Raw genomic sequence first — 26,129 nt, forward strand, 5'->3', positions numbered from 1 at the left:
ACAAAAGCCTGAAAGCACGTACCACCAGGCTCAAGGACAGCTCTAAGACTATTGAACGGTCCCCTAGTACAATAAGATGGACTCTTGACCACAATCTACCTCGTCGTGGCCCTTTCACCTTATTGCCTGCCTGCACTGCACTTTCTCTGTAACTGTAACATTTTATTCTGCATTCTGTTATTGTTTTCCCTTGTACTACCTCGATGCACTGATGTGATGAAACAATTTGTATGGACGGCATGCAAAACAAAGTTTTTCACTGTACCTTGGTACATGTGACAATAATAAACCAATTTGCCTATTAATCCTTGTGACAACGAGCTGTCTGGAGCAGAGTTTGGATTTCTTGACATCTGCAATTCCTGCCTGTGGCTTTCATTATCACAGCGATTGGAATCATTGTCCATTAAAACCTCTCAATAGTTCAGAGACATCTTCTTCCCCCACCGAGGGCAGAGAGGACCTTCCTTTTGCTCCTTTGCCAAAGACTCTTTCACAAAAGCCCAAGCAATAAGCCAAGTTTTAAACCAAGCCCCAATAAGTTTCAAATGACCCTCGGCATTTTTCAATTCCTCTCCCTCTGGGAATAAGCATTAGTTTTATTTGTTCGTGGCCTCATTAACCTTGGTCCCAGTAACCGGCGTATCTATAAGCAGAGGTCCCACAGCTCGATACCTCAGCGAGGATTTTATTCTCGGAGTGATGGGTGACCTTTCTCTTACCCAGATGTCGCACACACTGAGGGGTGCTGAAATTCAACTGATAATCACATGTTCTGCTCTGCAGATTTATTGAGGTGACCCATTGCTGTTCACTCAGTGCCAACTCTTCCCCTGCACTGGTGTGATACCTACTCTTTCTCTCTGTCTCCTACTGGCCAGCAAACTATCCATTCCAAATCTTGACCCATATTCTCTATTTCTTTATACATTCTGTCTTTATACGTTCTGCCTTTATACATTCTGCCTTTATACGTTCTGCCTTTACACGTTCTGCCTTTGTACGTTCTGCCTTTATATGCTCTGCCACTGCTGGTTTGCTGATACAGGTTGATGTATAAATGGGGCAAAGTGATAGGTTAACCTACAGCCAACCCACCCTCAGCTTTTACTGGGATGTTACTCCCATTATTCCCTGTCCATTTTCCCACCACAATTAATTTCTCCTTGGCCAATCCCTCGGGATTGAGGGTGACCTGCTCCCACTCAGGTTCAGTGGGGTGGGGGGGGAGCTGATGAAGTGGGAATCTCTGACCCTTCCACATATGGGGCAGGAGGTAGTTTGTGGGGGAGGGGTGCGCTCTTTCCGCCACGTGCGGGGGCCTGTGGGCGGTCGGGACACGTGGTCTTCAGGTTCTCCCTCGCACCCTGGACCCTCCCTCCCTCCACTCGGAGTGGTGGTGGGACAGTGGGAGGAATGTTGCGTTTCTTGAACGATCTCCAAGCTCCTCCTCGAAGCTCTCCCCTCTGCCTGCCCCGGTAATCTCGTCCTGTGTGGCAGAGCTCAGGATGGGAGCGTCCGACCTGGGATCTGGTGTCGGACGAGCGACGTGTCCTGCCCAGTTGAACGGGACGGGGTGTGATCAAGTTTTCAGGGACGGGACACCGGCACCGACCCGCTCGCCCTGCCGGTGAATGGGGAGGACGTTTGGGGGGAGGGGCGGGGTTTGGCAGGGTCTTCCTGCCTGGAGGCCTCAGGAGCATACAGGAGAGGGGCCAGGGGGTGGTGGACCACTGGGATGTGGGGAGCACCCGGGGGAAACCCACGGGATCACAGGGAGAGTGTGTAAACTCCACACACACACACACACACACACACACACACACACACACACACACACACACACACACACACACACATACTCACATAGACACACACACACACATAGACACACACACAGACACACATACACAGACATACATAGAGACACACACACATAGACACAGACACACACAGAGACACACACATGGACACAGGCACAGGCACACACATAGACACACAGGCACACACACAAACACACAGAGAGATGGACACATACACACAGGCAACCACAGACATACAGACATAGACACACAAACACACACACACACACACACACACACACACACACACAGTCACACACACACACAGGAAATGGCCTCAGTTAGCTCAGAATAAATATATTATGAAAGTCAGTACTATTACAAACAGCAGAATTCTTTAAGCCTTTTTACACATACCTAATACCGGTATATGATGCAGATACACACACACACACACACACACACACAGAGACACAGGCACACACACACACACTTAGAAAGAGAACTCCGCAGATGAACACCTGAGGAGGTCATGCACCCACAGGTGGACTCACACACGGACAAAAACACAGACCTGTCAGGCCCCTGCATCCACAGAGTGATGCGCACACACACACACTGACACACACCGGGAGAAACGCTGACTCATACGCCTGCAGGAACGCACACATCAAGAAAACGAGACGCATGGGAGCAAGACTTGCAGATGAAGGAAGTGTGTGGACATGGGCAGGGGGAAATGCAGACACACAGTCAGAGGGAACCAGCTGTGAGTTGGTTGGATGCATCCGTACACAGAGACAGTGAAAAGTAAAGTGCTGCTCATGCACAGAGAAACACTGACACACGGTACATGAAGAAATAAGTGTGTACACATGCACATTAGATTTGCGTACACACAAACTGACTCTCCAAAGCAAGGAAGCAAACTTAAATATTCAGATGGATTTACACACACAATGAAAGACTTGCGCACAGGAACAGAAAGAAATGCAGACTTGTGCAGGCAAACGCAGACTCAAGCAAACGCAGACACGTGCGGGCAAACAGACTCAAGCAGAGGCAGGCCCACAACAGGCAAACACGGACTCACGTAGCCGAACGCAGACTCACCAAGGCAAATGCAGGCTCACAGACACAAACGCAGGCTCACAGACACAAACGCAGACTCAAGCAAATGCAGGTCCGCAGCCGTGAACACAGACTCACGTGTGGCCAGCCAAACAGAATCACACAGGAAAACACAGACTGGTGCGCGCGTGCACACACACACACACACACACACACACACACACAGATTAGACTCGAAAAGGAAAACACAAACACACACGCGCAGCCCCAAACACAGGAGAATGGACACACACGTCAACCGAGAGAGACCACCTCAGACGCAGAACCACACCCACGGGTGCAGAAGCGGCGACTCCCGAGGTCCAGAGGTTAGCCGCAGGCGTGCCCGCGCTGGGCGGGACGCGCCGCGCTTTGGTCCGTGTTAGTGCTGTGGCTCGTGCTGGAGCAGGGGCATCTGGCGCTACGGGGCGAGCCGATCCCACGCAGCCCTCGTGCAGGAGACTTGAGAACCCCTGTCCTGTCCCACAGAGAGACCCACCGGCCGGAACCCAGGAGGGGTCGAGACCCGAACGCGCGACACCCATCCGCACAAGAGCCATCCGCGCGAGCGATGCAGAGCGCGCCGTCTCGGCTGAGCGGAGGGGGAGTTTGCGGCGGGGGGGAGGGAGGGGGAGAGAGGGAGGGTTTTCCTCTCTCAAGCCCCCGTCTCCCGGTCGACGGGCTGCGGGACCTGAGGCTTGGCCCCCAGCCGCTCCAGCTTCCTGTGCGCCCGGACCGTCTTGCTCTGCAACACCTCCCGGATCTTGGCCACGCAGATCTTGGATGCCTCCTTGGTCTCGCGGGAGAGCTGGGACAGGCTCAGGAAGCCGTGGGGCAGGTCCTCCACCACGCACAGCGTCACCGGCTGCCCCAGGCCCCGCAGTCTCTTGGCAAACATCACCGCGTCGTCCAGCATCGGGTCCAGGGCGCAGGCCTGGGGAGAGGACGGGGAGGAGGAGGAGGGGAGGGGGAGTGGGAGAGGAGGAGGAGGGGCAGGAGGAGAGGGATGAGGAGACAGGAGGGTCAGACCTGGAACTTATTGAGCACAGATACAGGCCCTTCGGCCCAACCAGTCCCTGCTGACCACGGTGCCCACCCAGCGAGTCCCAATTCCCTGCGTTCGGCCCATATCCCTCCAAGCCCCAGCCCTCCATGTACCTATCCAAGTGTTTCTTGAATGATCCTGTTGTACCAGCCTCACCCACTTCCTCTGGCAGCTCGTTCCATGTACTCACCACCCTCAGGTCCCTTTTAAATCTTTCCCCTCTCACCCTAAACCTAGCGTACTCAGCGGCACGCTCGCCTTCATCGGTCGGGCCGCTGAGTACAAGAGTCGGGAGGTCACGTTGCAGCTGTATAAAACTCTGGTCAGGCTGCACTTGGGGTGTTGTGCGCAGTTCTGGTCGCCCCCGTTACAGGAAGGGTGTGGGGGCTTTGGAGAGGGTGCAGGAGAGGTTCACCAGGACGCTGCCTGGATTAGAGGGCCTCAGCTATAAGGAGAGGTCGGACAAACTTGGGTTGTTTTCTCTGGAGCGGTGGAGGCTGAGGGGAGACCTGATAGAGGTTTATAAGATTATGAGAGGCACAGATAGGGTAGACAGTCAGAGTCGAAATGTCTAATTCTGGAGGGCATGCATTTAAGGTGAGAGGGGGAAAGTTCAAAGGCAGTTTTTTTACACAGAGAGTGGTGGGTACTTGGAATGCTCTGCCAGGGGTGGGGGTGGAGGCAGATACGATAGAGGGGTTTAAGAGTGAGTTAGGCAGCCACGTGGATGTGCAGGGAATGGAGGGAGATGGACATTGTGTAGGCAGAAGGGATTAATTCGGCATTGAGTTCAGCACAGGGATGGTGTGTGAAGGGCCTGTCCTCGTGCTGTACTGTTCTGTGTTCTGTCTCTGCTCTGTGTCACTCTATCACGCTGTATCTGTCTCTCTCTGACTCTGTCTATCTGTGTCTCTGTGTCTGTCTCTGTGACTCTCTCTGTGTCTCTCTGTCTGTGATTCTGTCTGTGTCTCTGTCTCTCTGTGACTCTGTCTACCTGTGTCTCTGCCTACCTGTGTCTCTGTGTCTGTCTCTGTGACTCTCTCTGTGTCTCTCTGTCTGTGATTCTGTCTGTGTCTCTGTCTCTCTGTGACTCTGTCTACCTGTGTCTCTGCCTACCTGTGTCTCTGTGTCTGTGACTCTGTGTCTGTGACTCTGTGACTTTGTGTCTGTGTCTGTGACTCTGTCTCTCTCTGTCTGTGTCTCTGTGAGGCTGTGTCTCTGTGACTTTGTGTCTGTGTCTGTGACTCTGTGTCTGTGACTCTGTCTCTCTGTGTCTGTGACTCTGTGACTTTGTGTCTGTGTCTGTGACTCTGTCTCTCTGTGTCTGTGTCTCTGTGAGGCTGTGTCTCTGTGACCGTGTCAGCGTCTCTGTGACTTCGTAAGTCTGTGACTCTGTGAGGCTGTGACTCTGTGACACTCACCACGAGGTGTACGGCTGGCAGGCCTTTCAACATGTGGTCAGGCGCCAGCAACGGTGACATGAAGGGGTTCTTCACGATGGCGGACGTGTGCATCTTGATGTTTCCCGAACCACTGCGGAGGGGCTGGAAACCCTCAGGGAACTTGGATGCCCTGGGCCTTGGCTCCTCCTCCTTCTCCTCTAGGCCCAGCTCGAAGCCCAGCCTCGCCCCGTCCCTGCCCCCACCCCCACGTGCCGGCAGCTGCTCGCCCTGGCCGGGGGCCAGGACGGTCTCCTCCTCGGCTTCCTCGCAGGTCCTGCTCATCACGTAGTCGCGCTGGGAGTCCAGCGAAGAGTGGCTGCTACATGGCCTGCTGAGGGCCGCCTCCGAGCAGCTCTTCCTCAACCCGTCTGTTGGGGGGCGGAGTGTGGGGAGGGGGGAGAGGGTGGGGGGAGTGAGTGGGGGGAGTGTGAGGGGAGAGGGTCGGGTGAGTGTGGGGGGAGAGGGTGGGGGGTGTGTGAGGGGGAGTGTGGGGGGAGTGTGGACGCAGGGGGAGAGGGTGGGGGGAGTGTGGGGGGAGAGGGTGGGGGGAGTGTGGGGGAGAGGGAGAGGGTGGGGGGAGTGTGGGGGGAGAGGGAGAGGGTGGGGGGGAGTGTGGGGGAGAGGGAGAGGGTGGGGGGAGTGTGGGGGGAGAGGGAGAGGGTGGGGGGGAGTGTGGGGGCGGAGGGAGAGGGTGGGGAGTGTGGGGGAGGGGGGAGGGTGGGGGGAGTGTGGGGGCGGAGGGAGAGGGTGAGGGGAGTATGGCGGCGGAGGGAGGGGGTGGGGGAGTGTGGGGGAGGGGGGAGAGGGTGGGGGGGAGTGTGGGGGAGAGGGTGGGAGGAGTGTGGGGGCGGAGGGGAGAGGGTGGGGGCGGGGGGAGAGGGTGGGGGGAGTGTGGGGGAGAGGGTGGGGGAGTGTGGGGGCAGAGGGAGAGGGTGAGGGGAGTATGGCGGCGGAGGGAGGGGGTGGGGGAGTGTGGGGGAGGGGGGAGGGTGGGGGGAGTGTGGGGGCGGAGGGGGGAGGGTGGGGGGAGTGTGGGGGAGAGGGCGGGGGAGTGTGGGGGCGGAGGGAGGGGGTGGGGGAGTGTGGGGGAGGGGGGAGAGGGTGGGGGGGAGTGTGGGGGCGGAGGGAGGGGGTGGGGGAGTGTGGGGGAGGGGGGAGAGGGTGGGGGGGAGTGTGGGGGCGGAGGGGGGAGGGTGGGGGGGAGTGTGGGGAGGTAAAGGTGGGAAGGACATCGAAGGAACAAGACGAAGACTTCCTCAATCACAGTGTGAATTGCGACCACATTCACCCCACCCCCCCGTTCCGTCGCGCCGACGACACGCAGGTAGGGCGGTGGGACGGGATCCCCTCCCCTCCCCACCCCACCTCTCCGACCCTCAGGACGCATGGCGCGACAATGCAACATGGGGGACCAGGCAGCCAGTTTGCGCACAGCAGGATCCCACGAGCTGGTGTTTTAGCGAGGTCGGCTGGGGTGCGGGGGGTGGGGGGTGGTGGGGTGAAGCTTGGACCTTTGGTGGGATCTGCAGGATGAAAGGGACAACTGGTAAACCATTTTGTTTATCAATGGATAAATTACACGCTTGTCACTTCCGATCTGTCTTCACAGCGCGAGAACTTACCTGGAACAGTACAGCACAGGAACAGGCCCTTCAGCCCACAATGTTTTGCCGAACTAATTAAACTAGTAATTAATTGCCTGACTAAACTAATCCCTTCTGACTACACAGTGCCCACATCCCTCCATTCCCTGCACATCCATGTGCCTATCTACAAGCCTCTTAAACCCCTCTATCGTATCTGCCGCCACCCCCACCCCTGGCAGCACATTCCAGGCACCCACCGCGCTCTGTGTAAAAAAACTTGCCCCGCACATCTCCTTTGAACTTCCCCCCCTCTCACCTTCAGTGCACGGCCTCTAGTATTGGACATTTCGACCCTGGGGGAAAGAGATACCGGCTGTCTACTCTATCAGTGCCTCTCATAATCTTATAAACCTCTATCAGGTCTCCCCTCAGCCTCTGCCGCTCCAGAGAAAACAACCCGAGTTTGTCCGACCTCTCCTTATAGCTCATGCTCCCTAATCCAGGCAGCGTCCTGGTGAACCTCTTCTGCACCCTCTCCAAAGCCCCCACACCCTTCCTGTAACGGGGCCGACCAGAACTGCACACAACACCCCAAAAGTGCGACCTAACAGTTTTATACAGCCGCAACGTGACCTCCTGACTCTTGTACTCAGTGCCCCGACCGATGAAGGTGAGCGTGCCGTACGCCTTCTTTACCGTCCTGTCTACTTGTGCGGCCACTTTCAGGGCGCGATGGACTTGGATCCCAAGATCCCTCTGCACATCAATACCGTTAAGGGTCCTGCCACTAACAGTGTACTGTCCCTTTACACTCGACCTCCCAAATTGCGACACCTCACCCATGGCCGGATTAAACTCCATCTGCCACTTCTCCGCCCATATCTGCAACTATAAGATTTCTTTATTAGTCACATGTACATTGAAACACAGTGAAATGCATCTTTTGCGTAGAGTGTTCTGGGGGCAGCCCGCAAGTGTCGCCGAGCTTCAACATAGCACACCCACAACTTCCTAACCCGTACGTCTTTGGAATATGGGAGGAAACTGGAGCACCCAGAGGAAACCCACACAGGCACGGGGAGAACGTACAAACTCCTCGCAGACAGCGGCGGGAATTGAACCCTGTCGCTGGCTCTGTAATAGCGTTATGCTGACTGCTACACCACCAAGCTCCTGTATCTAACACCATCTGGAAGAACGTACAGGAGCTGGAAAAAGCCCGGACTTCCAGACTCAAGGACACCTTCTTCCCCACTGCTATCAGACTCCTGAACCAACCACCTCTCTCACCTCCCCTTCACGGTGGTGCTGCCACACAGTCTCAGACTCTTAACTCCACCTCTTTTGATTATTCCGTTACCGTCACTTTAACATTTTCTTTTGCATGACTTCAGTTTGCACGACAGACCTGGTACCGTTCTGCCGTGTACACTGTTTACTGTGAGCTTCATGTGAGCAAGGAATTTAACTGATGGCAAATGAATCCAATGGATTTCCTTAACCTCAGCCTCAGATTCAACGAATCCTCCTCCAGCTCTCCACACGTCCTCCGAATCAAAGGTGTTGCCATGGCAACCAGCAGAGGAACAGGCCCTGAGGCCTACCGTGTCCCCGTTGACACTGAATCTACACTGACCCCACTTGCCCCGCATTAGGTCCATATACCTAGCTCCTGATGTCGGGGACTAGACAGAGGGGTATAGACAGAGTAAATGCGAGTAGGCTCTTTCTACCCAGATTAGGAGAGATAAGTGTGAGAGGACATGGCTTTCGGGTGAAAGGGGAAAGGTTTAGGGGGAACATTAGGGGGAACTTCTTCACTCAGAGAGTGGTGGGAGTGTGGAACGGGCTGCCATCTGAAGTGGTAAATGTGGGCTCACTCTTAAGTTTTAAGAATAAATTGGAAGGATACATGGACGGGAGAGGTCTGGAGGGTTATGGACTGGGTGCAGGTCAATGGGACTAGCGGAATAAAGTTTTGGCACAGACTAGAAGGGCCGAATGGCCTGCTTTCTGTGCTATAGTGTTCTATGGATGCTGCCTTGACCTGCTGAGTTAGTTTTTTGCTCCAGATTCCAGCACTTGTATTCTCTTTGTGTCTCCTTTCTATGCGTTGCCTATTTGAATGTCTGCCTAAATACCTCTTAAACCTAGCGGTTGTATCTGGTTCTCCCACCTCCCAGGGCAGCAGGCTCCAGATGTCAACCACCCTCTGTGTAAAAAAAAACTTACCCCTCAGTTCCCCTTTAAAGTCCCAACCTGTGCCCTCTACTCCTGCCCGATTGTGGGATTGATGAGGCAGACCTTGTTCTACAATTAGGGTCTCTTTTTCCAATACCCACTTGGTCTCCCTGCTGTAGGAACGATGCCGTTAAGCTGAATAGAGTGTGGAGGCGATTTACAAGGATGTCACCGGGACTCGAGGGGCTGAGTTATGGAGAGAGGTCGGGCAGGTTGGGACTTTATTCTTTGGAGCGTAGGGGCAACCTTATAGAGGTGTATAAAATCATGAGGGGCATCGATAGGGTGAATGTGCACAGTATTTTTCCCCAGGGTTAGGGAATCAAGAACTAGAGGGCACAGGTTTAAGAACATAGAACATTACAGCACAGTACAGGCCCTTCGGCCCACAACGTTGTGCCGACATTTTATCCTGCTCTAAGATCTATCTAACCCTTCCCTCCCACATAGCCCCCCATTTTTCTATCATTCATGTGCCTATCTAAGAGTCTCTTAAATGTCCCTAATGTATCAGCCCCCACAACCTCTGCCGGCAGTGCGTTCCACGCGCCCACCACTCTCTGTGTGAAGAAACTTACCCCTGATGTCCCCCTTATACCTTCCTCCAATCACCTTAAAATTATGTCCCCTCGTGTTAGCCATTGTCGCCCTGGGAAAAACTTACTCCGGAAGAGGCCGGAGGTTACTCCATCTAGGGTGGGATATTTAATTATCCTAAATGGAGACCACCCCCGTGTTGCGGGAAGGTTTGCTTTCCCAGAAAGCGGACTGTATCGTGATTTCCCACAATGTGAGGCCGTTTGTCCGCGGGTGCGTCAGGCAACACGAGCCGCGGAAGAAAATTCTGCATTTATTACTTTTTTATCCCCACACAAGTTCTGAGGGGAGGCCCGCCAGAGGTTTATAAGATTATGAGAGGCACAGGTAGAGTAGACAGCTGGTATCTTTCTCCCCCAGGGTTGAAATGTCCAATACTAGAGGCCACACAATGAAGGTGAGAGGGGGTAAGTTCAAAGGAGATGTGCGGGGCAAGTTTTTTTACACAGAGAGCGGTGGGTGCCTGGAATGTGCTGCCAGGGGTGGGGGTGGAGGCAGATGCGATAGAGCGGGCTAAGAAGCTGTTAGACAGACACACGGATGTGCAGGGAGTGGAGGGATGTGGACATTGTGCAGGCAGAAGGGATCAGGTGTCATTAGCTCAATTAGTTCGGCACAGACATCGTGGGCCGAAGGGCCTGTTCCTCCGCCGTACTGTTCTGTGTTCCGTGAAGGCAAATTTTATTCCGTAACTGGGATCCTCGGGTGGCGACTTGCGAATTCCGTACGGGAGAACGTCCCGGGAATCGTCCGCACCCGATTTTTTTTTCCCTTGAAGGAAAAGCCCTGAACTCGGCCCGAAGTTGAATGACAGAGGTAACTGAGGCATTGGGTGGAACTCCCCTGGTCTTTCCTCCCCCCACCCCGGAGCTGCCTGGGATGGGGTAGGTGCCTTCACACCCCATCCCCTGGAGCTGCCTGGGATGGGGTAGGTGCCTTCACACCCCCTCAGGAGGCTAAAGAAATTTGGTTTGTCCCCTTTGACTCTCTCCAACTTCTATCGATGCACCATAGAAAGCATCCTATCTGGATGCATCACGGCTTGGTATGGCAACTGCTCTGCCCAGGACAGCAAGAAGCTGCAGAGAGTTGGGGACACAGCCCAGCGCATCACGGACACCAGCCTCCCCTCCTTGGACTCTCTCTTTACCTCTCGTTGTCTTGGTGAAGCAGCCGGCATAATCAAAGACCCCACCCACCCGGGTCATTCTCTCTTCCCTCCTCTTCCATCAGGTAGCCTGAGGGCACGGACCACCAGACTTAAGGACAGCTTCTACCCCACTGTGATAAGACTATTGAACGGCTCCCTTATACAATGAGATGGACTCTGACCTCATGATCTACCTTGTTGTGACCTTGCACCTTATTGCACTGCACTTTCTCTGTAGCTGTGACACTTTGTACTGTTATTGTTTTTACCTGTACTACATCAATGCACTCTGTACTAACTCAATGTCACTGCACTGTGTAATGAATTGACCCGTACGATCGGTTTGCAAGACAAGTTTTTCACTGTACCTCGGTACAAGTGACAATAATAAACCGACACCAATACCCACCCCCCGGAGCTGCCTGGGATGGGGTAGGTGTAGTGGTGGTGGGGGGGGGGGCGTGGAGAGCATGCAGGGGAGGTAGACAGGATGCACCCAGGCACAATGACACAGAGCACAAGGCAGAGGCAGAGGTGAGGGGGAAGCAGGCAGGCACACAGGCAGGAAGGCAGAGGTTGGTCAGTGCAGGTGACAGCAGAGAGCAAGAGAGAGCGAGAGAGAGAGGAAATGACAGAGAGAGTGAGGGAGAGAGAGAGAGGGAGAGAATAGAGAGAATGAGAGAGAGGGAGGGAGGAAGAGAGAGAGAGGGAGAGAGAGAGAGAGAGGGAGAAAGGGAGAACGAGAGAGAGGGAGAGAGAGAGCGAGAGAGAGGGGAGAGAGAGCTAATGAGAGAGAAAATGAGAGAGAGGGAGAGAGAGAGAACGAGAGAGTGAGGGAGAGAGAGAGGGAGAGAGAGTGAGAGAATGAAAGAGAGAGAGAACGAGAGGGAGAGAGAGTGAGAGAATGTGAGAGAGAGAGATAGGGAGAGAGAGAGGGAGAATAGAGAGAACGAGAGCGAGAGAGAGAGGGAGGGAGGAGAGAGAGAGAGAACGAGAGAGAGCGAATGAGAGAACGAGGGAGAGGGAGAGAGAGAGGGAGAGAGAGAGGGAGAGAGAGAGAGGGAGAGAGAGAGAGAGAGAGAGGGAGAGAGAGAGAGGCTCCTACCAGAGGGTAGACAGTTAGATACCACAGGGCTCCTGGGGCGTAGCAGATGTACCAAGAGGTTGAGAGGTCGCCTGAGACAAGCCCACCACCGCAGTCCCACTGGAGAGACAAGAGAGAGCTCAGAGGGAGAGGGGAGCGGAGAGAGGGGCTCCAGCACGGCTGGGTTGGAAAGGGAGGGGAGTGTGGGCTGCCCAACCTTTTGTCCCCAGCCCCTGGTTTGTTGGTCCGGTGCCTGGTTCCTGAGGGCGGATAACTCCAGACACAGCCTCCCATCTTGTCATCCCCCTCTTGCCTTCCCTCTGCACTGCCCCGCCGTCCCCAGCAACACAGCCCTCCACACGCCCCATACACCCATGCACACAAGCAGCATGCATGCATATACTCACAGAAACACAGGCGAACGTGTGTATAGGTAAACACATCAGTCATGCATTTGCATAGGCACAGATGCAGAGGCATAGATACATCCATATTATTGCATTTCGGCATGTGCACACACCCACACGCATCTGTATGTGTACACACACATCTGTACACGTACACACACCCACACATATCTGTAGGCACACACACATCTGTACACGTATGCACACCCACACACATCTGTATGTGTAACACACATCTGTATGTGTACACACACCACACACATCTGTACACGTACACACACCCACACACATCCGTATGCGTACACACACATCTGTACACTATGCACACCCACACACATCTGTACGCACACACACCCACAGACATCTGTACACATATGCACACCCACATGCACCTGTATGCACACACCACACACATCTGTACGCGCACACACATCTGTACATGTACACACACCCACACACATCTGTACACACACACACATCTGTATACGTACACACACCCACACACATCTGTACACACACACACATCTGTACACATATGCACACCCACCTGTATGCACACACATCTGTACACACACACATCTGTACATGTACACACACCCACACACATCTGTACATGCACACACATCTGTACACATATGCACACCCACACGCACCTGTACACACACACACCCACACACATCTGTACGCGTACACACACACAGCTGTACGTGCACACACACATCTGAACGCGAACAAACACACATTTGTATGCACACCCACACACATCTGTACACACACACCCACACCCACATGCACCTGTATGCACACACACCCACGCACATCTGTACATTCTACCTGTGCCCTTTAACAACCGATCATAGTGGTGGTACCTGGGGCGATGTACAGGCCTGGCCCCATGAGGAGGGCTGGTTTCTTGCCCGTCGGATGGGTTTTACCAACAGTCGGTCGTTTGGGGCTGGACCGTACCGCTGCCCAGTGCTTCCTCCCAAATCATCCCCCCCCACGGAACTGAAACCCTATTGCTGCCATCGTGGGATTTCAACTCGGGACCCCAGAGCAGAGTCAAGCTCTTTGGATTACTCATCCAGTAACTTAAGCACTGCATCACTGTCCCCTCCCCACTCCTCACCTGCACACAGAAAACACCCAGAATGCATAAATTCTGATGTCAAAAATAATTAATAAAAAGTAATTTTTCAAAAACGTAATTTAAAAAATAAAGAAAAAATACTTGACAGGTCAGGCAGCATCTGTGGAGAGAGAAACAGCTGACTCTCTGACTTTATTTCAGATTTCCCGGCACCTGCGGGGTTTTTTCCCCGATTTTTCTTTGTTGTTGGAGCAGTTGGTAGGGGTGACCCTCTGCCTGTCCACGAGGTGTTTGTGAGCTGAGGAAGGGGTGCCACAGTGGCGGGGGGGTGTTGGCCTTCCACCAGAAGGTTATCGACCCGCGGCAATTCCCCCTGCACAGGCGCTGACTGACCTGCTGAGTATTCATAGACTGGCTGCCTCTTCTCTTCCGATATGGAGGCGTGGGAAGCTGGGAGGGAGTATTCGTCCAGGAGCCAATGGATCTCAACAGATTTCGGGATGGGGGGGAATACAAGTTGGGAAGGGCGTGGGATTCCGACAACGGGAACGTTGGGGGAAATGACGCCCGTAGAGTCTGGGGATGGGGGTGTGTCCGGAGAAGGGAGGGGGTTCTGGGAACGTGAGGGGGAGGGGTTTTCCCGTGGACATTCTGGGATGGTGATGTGTCCAGAGGTGGGTTTTGGTCACTGGGGAAGCGGGTGAGATGGTGTGGGTGGGAGAAACAGTGAACGGAATGGTGGCAAGGAGGGGAAGGTAAGGTTCGGGGATTGGGAAGGGGGATGGAGCCGGGTACGGAGGGAGGGGTGGGCTCCTGAGAACATGGCATGCGGTTCCCCATTGAGAGGGTTTCCCGGCAAAGGGGATGGCGAGGGAGAGATGGGTGGGGACGCTCCTGGGGCGGGGTGGGAGGTGAGACCGGGCAGTGCGGGAGGGGAGGCGCGTGGAGGAGGCCACACTCACCGGGTTTGCCGCCTCCCTTGCCAGAGTCAAGCAGGGAGCTGATCCAGGCAGACGCCCCCAGGCGGATATCCCGCAGGATCGGGGCCGTGTCGTTGCGCGCCACGCTCAATGGATCCGCCTTTTCCAGGGAGGAGGAGGAGGAGGGGGAGCCGTCCGCCGGCTCCAGACCTGTGGAGCAAAACTGGACATGGTCAGAGGGGGCCGGGGAGGGAGACAACACCCGCTGCACCCCCTCCCTACTCCCCTCCCGCTCGGGAGCTATGCCTGAGCCCCAGGGATGTCGGGGAGTGGAACAGCACAGAGAAAGGCCCTTCGGCCATACCCGTCCGTGCTGACCCCTCTGCCCATCGACACCAATCCCACTTGCCCGCGTTGGGAGAGAATCCTTCCATGCCGAGCCTAACGTGAGAGTTATGTTCCACGTGTCAGTGGCTTCAAATTCCTGGCCGTTAACGTATCGGACGACCTGTCCTGGGCACAGCACGTAGGCGCCATCACAAGGAAGGCGCGCCAGTGTCTTTTCGGCTTGTCACTGAACACTCCAACAAGCTTCTACAGATGTGCTGTTGGAAGTGTCCTGACCGGTTGCGTCACGGTCTGGGACGGTGATTCGAATGCGCAGGAACGTAAGAAGCTGCAGAGAGTCGTGGACTCAGCCCCAATACATCACGGGCACATCCCTCCCCACCATCGGTGGTATCTACAGGAGGAGCCGCCTCAAGAAGGCAACGTCCGTCGTCAAAGATCCCCCCACCGTCCGGGCCGTGCCGTCTTCTCGCAGCTCCCATCGGGCAGGAGGTACAGAAGCCTGAAGTCCCCACACCACCAGGTTCAGGAACAGCGACTTCCCTTCAACCATTCGGTTCTTGAACTGACCGGCACAACCCTAATCACTGCCTCAGCAACGGAACACTATGGACCACCTTGTGCTCTACGGTGGACTTGTCTCTGATTGTGGCTTTTGAACACGAATGTCTTGTTCTTGCACAGTCTTTTTTATGAGGATGCTGGAGGGACTGAGTTATGGAGAGAGGTTGAACAGATTGGGACTTTTTTTTCCTTGGAGCGTAGGAGACTGAGGGGTGACCTTCTAGAAGTATATAAAATCATGAGGGGCATCGATAGGGTGAATGTGCACAGTTTTTTCCCCCAGGGTTGGGGAATCAAGAACAGGAGGGCACAGGTTTAAGGTGAGAGGGGAGAGATTTAATAGAAACCTGAGGGGGAAGATTTTCACTTGGTCCGTCTGTGGAACGAGCTGCCAGAGGAAGTGGGTGAGGCAGGTACATTAACATTTAAAAGGTACTTGGACAGGGACGTGGATGGGAAAGGTTCAGAGGGATATGGGCCAAACATGGGCAAATGGGACTGGCTTAGATAGGAATCTTGGTCGGCACTGACCAGTTGGGCCGAAGGGCCTGTTTCCGTGCTGTGTGACTATCCCTTCACTGTCTTGAAAACTTATATTCTGTGTGTTGCCTGTACCTACGTTCCTGTGATGATGCTGCAAACTATTCTTTGTACCTGTATCTCACCGTACTCGTGCACGTGACAATACACTCGTCTGTCCAAATGCCTCTGAAGCATAGCGATAGTATCTGATTCCACACCTCCCCTGACAGCATGTTCCAGATATCAGCCACTCTCTGCGTCAAGAAACTTTCCCCTTAGATCCCCTGTAAAACTCCCTTCCTCTCACCTCAAACCTCTGCTGCCTTGTTTTCAATACCCCTACCCTGGGGGAGAAAAGATTCTGACTGTCTACCCTGTCTCTGCCTCTCATAATCTTATAAACTTCTGTCAGGCCTCTGCCGCTCCAGGGAAAACAACCCAAGTTTGTCCGACCTCTCCTTATAGCTCATGCTCTCTAATCCAGGCAGCGTCCTGGTGAACCTCTCCCGCACCCTCTCCAAAGCCCCCCACACCCTTCCTGTAACGGGGTGACCAGAACTGAATGCAATACTCCAGAAGTGGCCTCACCAGCGTTGTAGTCATAGAGTTTCGCTGCCTTATCATCCACTCAGGCACTCTGGCCCCATCCTATCACTGATATTTCCTTTGTCCAATCCACCTCTCCTCCTACCTCTTTCGAAACTAACCTCGCTTCTCCCTCCACACATTCTCTCTTCCCGCCATGCACCTTAAACAGGTGACCTCCAGTATTTGACATTTCTACCCTGGGGAAAAGATCCCGGCCGTCTACTCTGTCTGTGCCTCTCATAATCTTATAAACTTCTATCGGGTCTCCCCTTAGCCTCCCCCGCTCCAGGGAAAACAAGCACAGCCTGTCCAATCTCTCCCTGTAACTACATCCCTCCATCCCAGGCAACATCCTGGGGAATCTCTTCCAGTGCAGTCACCGCCTCCCTGTGGTGTGGTGAATGGAACTGTACACAGTTCACTGCTCCCTCTGCACTGACGATGTTTGCTTTGTATTGCCCCTCGGGTCCCCTTTAAACCTTCCCTTCTCGCCTTCAGCCTCTGCCCTCTAGTCAGACTCCCCGACCCTGGGGGGGGAAAGACGGTGACCGTCCACCTTATCTACGCCCCTCATGGTTTTATAAACCCCCATAAGGTCACCCCTCAGCCTCCTTCGCTCCAGGGAAAACAGTCCCGGCCTGTCCAGCCTCTCCTTATAACTTGAGCCCTCCAGTCCCAGGAACGTCCCCATGAATCTCTCCTGCCCTCTCTCCAGCTCAGTGACGTCCTTCCTATAGCTGGGTGACCAGAACTGCACACGGTGCTCCAAGTGCGGTCTCACCGACGTCCTGTGCTGTTGTAATGTGACGTCCCATCTCCTGTACTCGATGAAGGCCAGCGTGCCAAATGCCTTCTTCACCACCCTATCTAACTGTGTTGCCACTTTCAATGAACAATTGGTATTGGTATTGGTTTATTATTATTGTCACTTGTACCGAGGTACAGTGAAAAACTTGTCTTGCATACCGATCGTTCTGGTCAATTCATTACACAGTGCAGATACATTGAGGTAGTACAGAGTGCATTGAGGTCGTACAGGGTGCATTGAGGTCGTACAGGTAAAAACAATAACAGTACAGAGTAAAGTGTCACAGCTACAGGGAAGTGCAGTGCAGGTAGACAATAAGGTGCAAGCTCACAACGAGATAGATTGTAAGGTCAAGAGTCCATCTCATCGTATAAGGGAATCATTCAATAGTCTTATCACAGTGGGATGTACCTGCACCTCTCTCTGTTCTACAACATTCTCCAGGGCCCTGTTATTTAAGAAGTCCTGCCCTACTTATACTATGAATGGTGGGGCGCTAGGGAGTGTAATGGAACAGAGGGACCAGAGCACGTGCATAGTTCGTTGAAAGCAGCGTCACAGGTAGACAGGGCGGTGAAGAAGGCGTTTGGCGCGCTGGCTTTCATCAGTCAGAGCATCAAGTACAGGAGTTGGGACATTATGTTGCAGTTGTATAAGTCGTTGGTGAAGCCACACTTGGAGCACTGTGTACAGTTTTGGTCGCCCTGTTAAGGAAAGACGTGGTTAAACTGGAAAGAGCACAGAGAAGATTTATGAGGATGTTGCCAGGACTCGAGGGCCTGAGTTATAGGGAGAGGTTGGCCAGGCCAGGATTTTATTCCTGAGAGCGCAGGAGAATGAGGGGTGAAGTGTTTAAAGTTATGAGAGGCACAGATCAGGTGGACGGTAACAGTCTTTTCCCCAGGGTAGGGGAGTCCAAAACTAGGGGGCATAGGTTTAGGGTGAGAGGGGAAAGGTTTAAAAGGGACCTGAGGGGCAACTTTTTCCACAGAGGGTGGTGAGTGTGTGGAACGAGCTGCCAGAGGAAGCGGGTGAGGCAGGGACAACAGGATCATTGGAGAAGCACTTGGACAAGTACATGGAGGGGCGGGGCTTGGAGGGATATGGGCCGAACGCAGGAAATTGGGACTAGCTGGGTGGGCACAGTGGTCGGCATGGACTGGTTGGGCCGAATGGCCTGTATCCATGCTGTATTGCTCTGAGACTCTATGGTTTGTCTTACCAAACCGCACTGGCCTTCATCAGTCAGGGCACTGAGCGTAAAAGTGGGGAGGTCATGGTGCGTTGGTGAGGCCGCACTTGGAGTATTGAGTTCAGTTTTGGTCGCCCTGCTGTAGGAAAGATGTTGCTAAACTGGAAAGAGAGCAGAAGAGATTTACAAGGATGCTGCCAGGACTCGAGGTACTGAATTATAGGGAGAGGTTGGGCAGGCCAGGACTTTATTCCTGAGAGTGCAGGAAATTGAGAGGTGTATAAAATCATGAGGAGCATCGATAGAGTGAGTGCATGCAGTCTTTTTCCCAGGGCTGAGGAATGAAGAACTAGAGGGCACAGGCTTAACGAGTGAGGGGAGAGACTTAACAGGAACCTGAGGGGGAACATCTTCACTTGGTCAGTATGTGGAACGAGCTGCCAGAGGAAATGGGTGAGGCAGGTACATTAACAACATTTAGAAGGTACTTGTACAGGTCCACGGATGGGAAAGGTTTAGAGGGATATGGGCCAAACGCAGGCAAATGGGGCTGGCTGGGATGGGAATCTTGGTCAGCATGGACCAGTTGGGCCGAAGGGCCTGTCTCTGTGCTGTCTGACCCTGTGACCTCACATTTAACCGAGTTAAACTCCATCTGCCACTCCTGGGCCCACTCTGTTCACCCACCTCCCCCCCTCCCCCAACCCTGATGGATGAACTCGCGCGCATTCACACCCTCCGTACGCCGGTGACACCCAGCTATCTCCCACCTCCCAACTATTTAAAACGCGCTCGCTCTCCCAATTCCCGTGTCCACCAGGGCCTGAACTGCTCACCCCTCCTCTCCCAGCGGCCGCTGCCTGACCTGCCGGGTGTCCTGCAGCGCCTCCCGGTTTTTGTCTCAGCCCTCTGGCCTCTGCAAGATTTTATTTAATACAATACAGAACAGGACAGCGCAGGCCATTCATAGAACATAGAACAATTACAGCACAATTCAGGCCCTTCAGCCCACAAAGCTGTGCCGAACATGTCCCTACCTTAGAAATTACTAGGCTTACCCATAGCCCTCTATTTTACTCAGCTCCATGTACCTACCTAACAGTCTCTTGAAAGACCCTATCGTATCCGCCTCCACCACCGTTGCCAGCAGCCCATTCCACACACTCACCACTCTCTGAGTAAAAAACTTACCCCTGACATCTCCTCTGTACCTACTCCCCAGCACCTTAAACCTGTGTCCTCCTGTGGCAAGCATTTCAGCCCTCGGGAAAAGCCTCTGACTATCCACACGATCAATGCCTCTCATCATCTTATACACCTCTATCAGGTCCCCCCTCATCCTCCGTCTCTCCAAGGAGAAAGGGCCGAGTTCCCTCAACCTGCTTTCATAAGGCATGCTCCCCAATCCAGGCAACATCCTTGTAAATCTCCTCTGCACCCTCTCTATGGCTTCCACATCCTTCCTGTACTGAGGTGACCAGAACTGAGCACAATCGACCAGAACTGAGCACAACAAAATGCTAAATGTCCTCCTCCTGTGTATCATCCCCATCCCTCCATATTCATGTGTCTATCTAAAAGCCTCCACCAGACTGCCTGCTTGCAGTACTACCCCTGGCAACACATTCCAGGCACCCACCACTCTTTGTGTAAAAAAACCTGCCCCTCACGTCACCTTTAAACCTCCCCCCACCAATCTTCAGAGCACGTCCTCTGGTGTTTGAAATTTCTACCCTGGGGGAGAAAGGTTCAGATTGTATCCCCTATCTATGCCTCTCATAATTTTAAAAACCTCAGCCTCCACCGCTCCAGAGGAAACAACCCAAGTTTGTCCAACCTCTCCTTATAGCTGATGCCCTCTAATCCAGGCAGCATCCCGGTGATCCTCTCCTGCGCCCTCTCCAAAGCCCCCCACACCCTTCCTGTAATGGGGGCGACCAAAACTGAATGCAAATGATGTCAAATTAAACTAAATCCCTTCTGCCCACACAGTGTCCACGTCCCTCCATTCCCTGCACATCCGTGTGTCTGTTGAAGATCCTCTTAAGCCCCTCTATCGTATCTGCCTCCACCCCCACCCCTGGCAGCACATTCCAGGCACCCACCGCTCTCTGTGTAAAAAACTTGCCCCGCACATCTCCTGTGAACTTCCCCCCTCTCACCTTCAATGCATGCCCTCTAGTATTACACATTTTGACCCTGGGGATAAAAGATACTGGCTGTCTACTCTACCTGTGCCTCTCATAACCTTATAAACCTCTATCAGGTCTCCCCTCAGCCTCTGGTATTAGACATTTCAACCCTGGGGAAAAAGACTCCCAGTATCTAGATAACCTATGCCTAGATAACCTTTAAATACTTCTATCAGCCTTCGCCGCTCCAGAGAAAACAACCCAAGTTTGTCCGACCTCTCCTCATAGCTCATGCTCTCTAATCCAGGCAGCGTCCTGGTGAACCTCTGCCGCACCCTCTCCTCAAAAGATCTCCGCTGTGGACCCACTGCCAGTAGGTGCCTCTGCCCCGGGTCTCACCTGCGTAGGCGCCCAGGCACCTGGAGAGGACGCTGAGTGGGAGCAGTGGGTCGATGAAGGTCAGGAGGCGTGACGGGGAGGCGGTGGCCTGGAGCAGGGTGGCGGGGTAGGCAACCATGATCCCGTCGGGCAGCCTGACCCCGTAGGAAGCAGCCTGCATGCAGACGGTAATGCACAGGTTCCCTCCTGCACTGTCGCCGGCCAGGCAGATCCGCTCTCCCGTCGAACCTGGAGGGGAAGGAGAGCAAGGAGTGAGGCGATTGAGGCACAGGGAGGTTCAGTACGTGCCTCTGCCGTGGACAGGGGTGTGGGGGAGCGAGAGCGGCCGGGTTACGGTGCTTGAAAACCAAACCGCTGGGCTGTTTATCCAGTGACACCAGTGTAGCGCAGCGGGAAGGGCCACTGGCAAAACTGCTCTGGAGACCCGGGTTCAATCCCGACCTCTGATGCTGTGTGTGTGTAGTGAGAGTGTGCAGTGAGTGTGTCGTGTGTGTGTGTGTGTATGTGTGTGTGTGTGTGTGTGTGTGCGCGTGCGCGCAGTGAGTGTCTGAGTGTGTGTAGTGAGAGTGTCTTAGCATGTGTGTCTGTGTGGGAGAGTGTATGTCTGAGTGTGTGTGTGAGAGAAAGTGTCTGAGTGTGTAGGTGTGTGCGAGAGGAGAATGTGTGTGTGTGTGTGTGTGTGTGGGGACTGGATCCTCAACTTCCTCATTGGGAGACCACAGTCAGTGCGGATCGGTGGTAACTTCTCCTCACTGATGGTCAACACAGGCGCACCTCGAGGATGTGTGCTTAGCCCACTGCTCTACTCTCTCTACACTCATGACGGTGTGGCTAGGCACAGCTTGAACGCCATCTATAAATGTGGGACATGCCCTCTTCTCGTTACTACCATCGGAGAGGAGGTACAGGGGCCTGAAGACCCACACTCAATGATTCAGGAACAGCTTCTTCCCCTCCGCCATCAGATTCCTGAACGGTCCGTGAACCCGTGAACACTCCCTCGTTATTCCCCTTTTGCACTATTTAGTTATTTTTGTAACTAATCAATCGGCCCCTCTCTATGCCCCATTCCAGCCCTGCTCCAGGGCTGGGACACCTACCCAACAAATGGCAGTTCTTCACCGCCCAGCAATAGGCAAAGAAACATTCTTCCAGGGCCCGGGGGAAGGGGGCCTCAGGCGCCAGGGAGTAATCGACGGACAGTATCGGCGAGTCCAGCTCGTGGGACCAGCTCTTCAGGTAAGGCTGAAAGACAGAAACAGAGACAGGGTCAGCAAGGACCTCAGCAGTGCGGGAAGTCAGGACACAGGACAGGGGGCAGAGGGCAGAGCACGGGGTGTGCGACACTGAGAGGTGGGAGTGGGGCAGAGACAGAGGCAGAGCAATGCTGGTCCCTTATTAAAGAGTCCAGCTCAAAGTGCAGGGGAGGGAATGGGAGGGTGGTGGTGAGAGATCATGGTAGTTGTGGTGCCCAGGACTGTGGTGGAGGTGGCATTCCTCCTGCCCCGGGAGTGTGTGACGGGACGGTGCGGAGGGAGCTTCACCCTGTGTCTGACCCCGGGAGTGTGTGATGGGACGGTGCGGAGGGAGCTTCACCCTGTGTCTGACCCCGGGAGTGTGTGACGGGACGGTGTGGAGGGAGCTTCACCCTGTGTCTGACCCCGGGAGTGTGTGACGGGATGGTGCGGAGGGAGCTTCACCCTGTGTCTGACCCCGGGAGTGTGTGACGGGACGGTGCGGAGGGAGCTTCACCCTGTGTCTGACCCCGGGAGTGTGTGACGGGACGGTGCGGAGGGAGCTTCACCCTGTGTCTGACCCCGGGAGTGTGTGATGGGATGGTGCGGAGGGAGCCTCACCCTGTGTCTGACCCCGGGAGTGTGTGATGGGACGGCGCGGAGGGAGCTTCACTCTGTGTCTGACCCCGGGAGTGTGTGATGGGATGGTGCGGAGGGAGCTTCACCCTGTGTCTGACCCCGGGAGTGTGTGACGGGACGGTGCGGAGGGAGCTTCACCCTGTGTCTGACCCCGGGAGTGTGTGATGGGATGGTGCGGAGGGAGCTTCACCCTGTGTCTGACCCCGGGAGTGTGTGACGGGACGGTGCTGAGGGAGCTTCACTCTGTGTCTGACCCCGGGAGTGTGTGATGGGACGGTGCGGAGGGAGCTTCACCCTGTGTCTGACCCCGGGAGTGTGTGACGGGATGGTGCGGAGGGAGCTTCACCCTGTGTCTGACCCCGGGAGTGTGTGATGGGACGGCGCGGAGGGAGCTTCACCCTGTGTCTGACCCCGGGAGTGTGTGACGGGACGGTGCTGAGGGAGCTTCACCCTGTGTCTGACCCCGGGAGTGTGTGACGGGACGGTGCGGAGGGAGCTTCACCCTGTGTCTGACCCCGGGAGTGTGTGACGGGATGGTGCGGAGGGAGCTTCACCCTGTGTCTGACCCCGGGAGTGTGTGATGGGACGGCGCGGAGGGAGCTTCACTCTGTGTCTGACCCCGGGAGTGTGTGATGGGACGGTGCGGAGGGAGCTTCACCCTGTGTCTGACCCCGGGAGTGTGTGATGGGACGGTGCGGAGGGAGCTTCACCCTGTGTCTGACCCCGGGAGTGTGTGACGGGACGGTGCGGAGGGAGCTTCACCCTGTGTCTGACCCCGGGAGTGTGTGATGGGATGGTGCGGAGGGAGCTTCACCCTGTGTCTGACCCCAGGAGTGTGTGATGGGACAGTGCGGAGGGAGCTTCACCCTGTGTCTGACCCTGGGAGTATGTGATGGGACGGTGCAGAGGGAGCTTCCACCAGACTCAGATGGAGGTCTCGATCCAAACCATCGGTTTCCCTCCACAGATGCTTCCCGATGCGCTGTTTCTGCAAGCGGTTTGGTGCATCGCCGCAGGTTCCAGCGCCCGCGGGTCTCATTCGTCCCCCGGACCCCTACCTCGTGTGACTTGGAGGTCTGCGCCACGAATCCCCCGCCATGGAAATGGACGACCAGGAACCTGGAGCGCGGCGCCTTCTTGCTTTTCAGGCGCATGTCGAGGCTCAGCTGCGCCTCTGGTTTGCAGAGGCTGTTGAGTTCGTCGCTCTCCTGATGCCGGAGGGGATTGGAAGGAAGAGGTACAGGTGTTACTGCAGGGAAGGACACTGAGGTTTGGCCCGTCTACTTCCTGCTGGGCTGTCTATCCCTCCTTCCCCAGCTGATTCCCTTCAAGGTGCCCTTCCTTCGGAAGTCATCGATTGTCTGCCGCCGCACGTCCCGATGGGTCTATTAGCTCTCCCTGTGTAAAAGAGTTAACCTGGCGGCATGGACGTCGAATTCTCAAACTTCTGGTCAGTGCTCCCCCTCTTTTCCTCTCTCTCCTCCCGCCCTCTCTCCACCTGCCCCTCACCCTCCCACTCCCCCCACTGGATCCCCCTCCCCACCTCCCTCCCTTTACTCCACCGTCCCACCTTCCTCTCTGTTGCGGGAAAAGGTTCTTTTGGGTCTCAAAAGCAGAGGTACCCGGACACAGTCTTTGGGTTTTAAAAAGAATTGACTTACAAAGGCAAACGCGGGAACTGAATGACGGATCGGAAGCACACTCACACGCACGCACTCGGGTGATCGCGAAACGTGGGGGGAGTCGCAACAGGGGCGAAGTGTACACACACACACATACAAGCGCGCACACGCACGCACACGCACACACACACACACGCACACACACGCACGTACACACACACGCGCACACACATGCACATATACACACACACACACACACACACACACACACACACACACACACACACACACACACACACACACACACAGAGTAAACTAGTTACAAATGGTCAGGGAACAACACAATACAGTGCCTGAACCTCTCCCTGCCTCTGGGCCTACTGGAAATCTACTTAAAAACACCCCTAAACCCCTGTGGACATGCACACACTTCCCAGTGGCCCCTCGACGTGGTTTCAACCCTGGTAGCAATCAAGAGAGAGAAAGGGCCACGCACAAGTGGCATCCTTTATAGTGCTGGAGAGCTGGGTGGAGCCAGCTCAGGTAATTCGAGAAGTCCAGTGGGTCATGGCCAGGTATGAGAGGTGTGCACGGGGACCAGTGGTCAGGAGTCCGCTGCTAATGGCTGGGTGGGGCTAGACCCTGATTGACAGTGGTGTCACTTTCCACCAGTGCTCAGTGGTGTCACATAACAGCCATGACCTTTCACATTACACTCTCCCGTCAGGTTCCATGGTCTGTGGCCCTCTGTCACCTCCACCTCCCCAGCTTCCTCCCTGCTCTCCCCTCCCCGCCCCCCCCACCCAACCTGCCAATCGCTCCCCTCACCTGGATCCACCTATCACCTGCCTGCTCTTCCCCTCCACCCCTTTAGACCGGCCGTCTCCCCTCTCTATCTTTCAGTCCTGATGCGGGGTCTCAACCCGAAACGTCGACAGCCCGTTTCCCTCCACGTATGCTGCCCGACCCGCTGAGTTCCTCCAGCGGTTTGGTGTGTTGCTCCAGATTCCAACATATGCAGTCTCTTGTGTCTGCTATCAAGAGTCTGTCACTAGGGGGTGGTCCTGTAAGGCTGCAGTACCAAGGGTTACATGCCAGAAATTTGAGAGAGTCAGGGAGCAGAAGTGAGTGTAGCTGCTATTACTAGGGAGAAGGTGCTTGGAAAGCTTAAAGGTCTGAAGGTGGATAAGTCACCTGGACCAGATGGACAACACCCCAAGAGATTGTGGAGGCAGTAGTAATGATCTTTCAAGAATCACTAGATTCAGGAATGGTTCCGGAGGACTGGAAAATCACAAATGTCACTCCACTCAAAAGACAGGAAATTATAGGCCAGTTAGCCTGGCTTCAGTGCTTGGTAAGATGTTAGGGTCCATTATTAAAGATGAGGTTTCAGGGTATTTGGAAGCACATGATAAAATAGGCTGAAGTCAGCATGGTTTATTTAAGGGGAGATCTTGCCTGAAAAATCTGTTGGAATTCTTTTAGGAAGTAACAGGCAGGATAGACAAAGGAGAGTCAGTGGATGTTGTTTACTTGGGTTTTCAGAAGGCCTTTGACAAGGTGCTGCACATGAGGCTGCTAAACAAGATGGTAGCCCACGGTA

The 26,129-nt window shown here is 54.7% G+C and overlaps 1 protein-coding gene across 4 annotated transcripts in view; it reads right to left on the reverse strand.

The window, feature by feature from the left end:
• Positions 1-246: 246 nt before the first annotated feature.
• lipeb (lipase, hormone-sensitive b) overlaps positions 247-26,129 on the reverse strand; it is a 111,872-nt gene continuing 85,989 nt past the window's right edge. For 2 of the 4 annotated variants that reach the window (XM_052045493.1, XM_052045492.1), the window contains 7 exons: positions 23,960-24,109; positions 22,128-22,272; positions 21,028-21,255; positions 14,517-14,684; positions 12,079-12,177; positions 5,379-5,767; positions 247-3,846 (listed from right to left, as the gene is read on the reverse strand). In XM_052045493.1, coding sequence (XP_051901453.1) covers positions 3,568-3,846; positions 5,379-5,767; positions 12,079-12,177; positions 14,517-14,684; positions 21,028-21,255; positions 22,128-22,272; positions 23,960-24,109 — 1,458 coding nt within the window. In that variant the 3' untranslated portion in view covers positions 247-3,567. The remainder of the gene's footprint in view (positions 3,847-5,378; positions 5,768-12,078; positions 12,178-14,516; positions 14,685-21,027; positions 21,256-22,127; positions 22,273-23,959; positions 24,110-26,129) is intronic. The other 2 variants (XM_052045495.1, XM_052045494.1) reach the window with 1 other exon arrangement.

Source organism: Pristis pectinata, chromosome 39 (assembly GCF_009764475.1).
Source record: "Pristis pectinata isolate sPriPec2 chromosome 39, sPriPec2.1.pri, whole genome shotgun sequence".
Taxonomy (NCBI): domain Eukaryota; kingdom Metazoa; phylum Chordata; class Chondrichthyes; order Rhinopristiformes; family Pristidae; genus Pristis; species Pristis pectinata.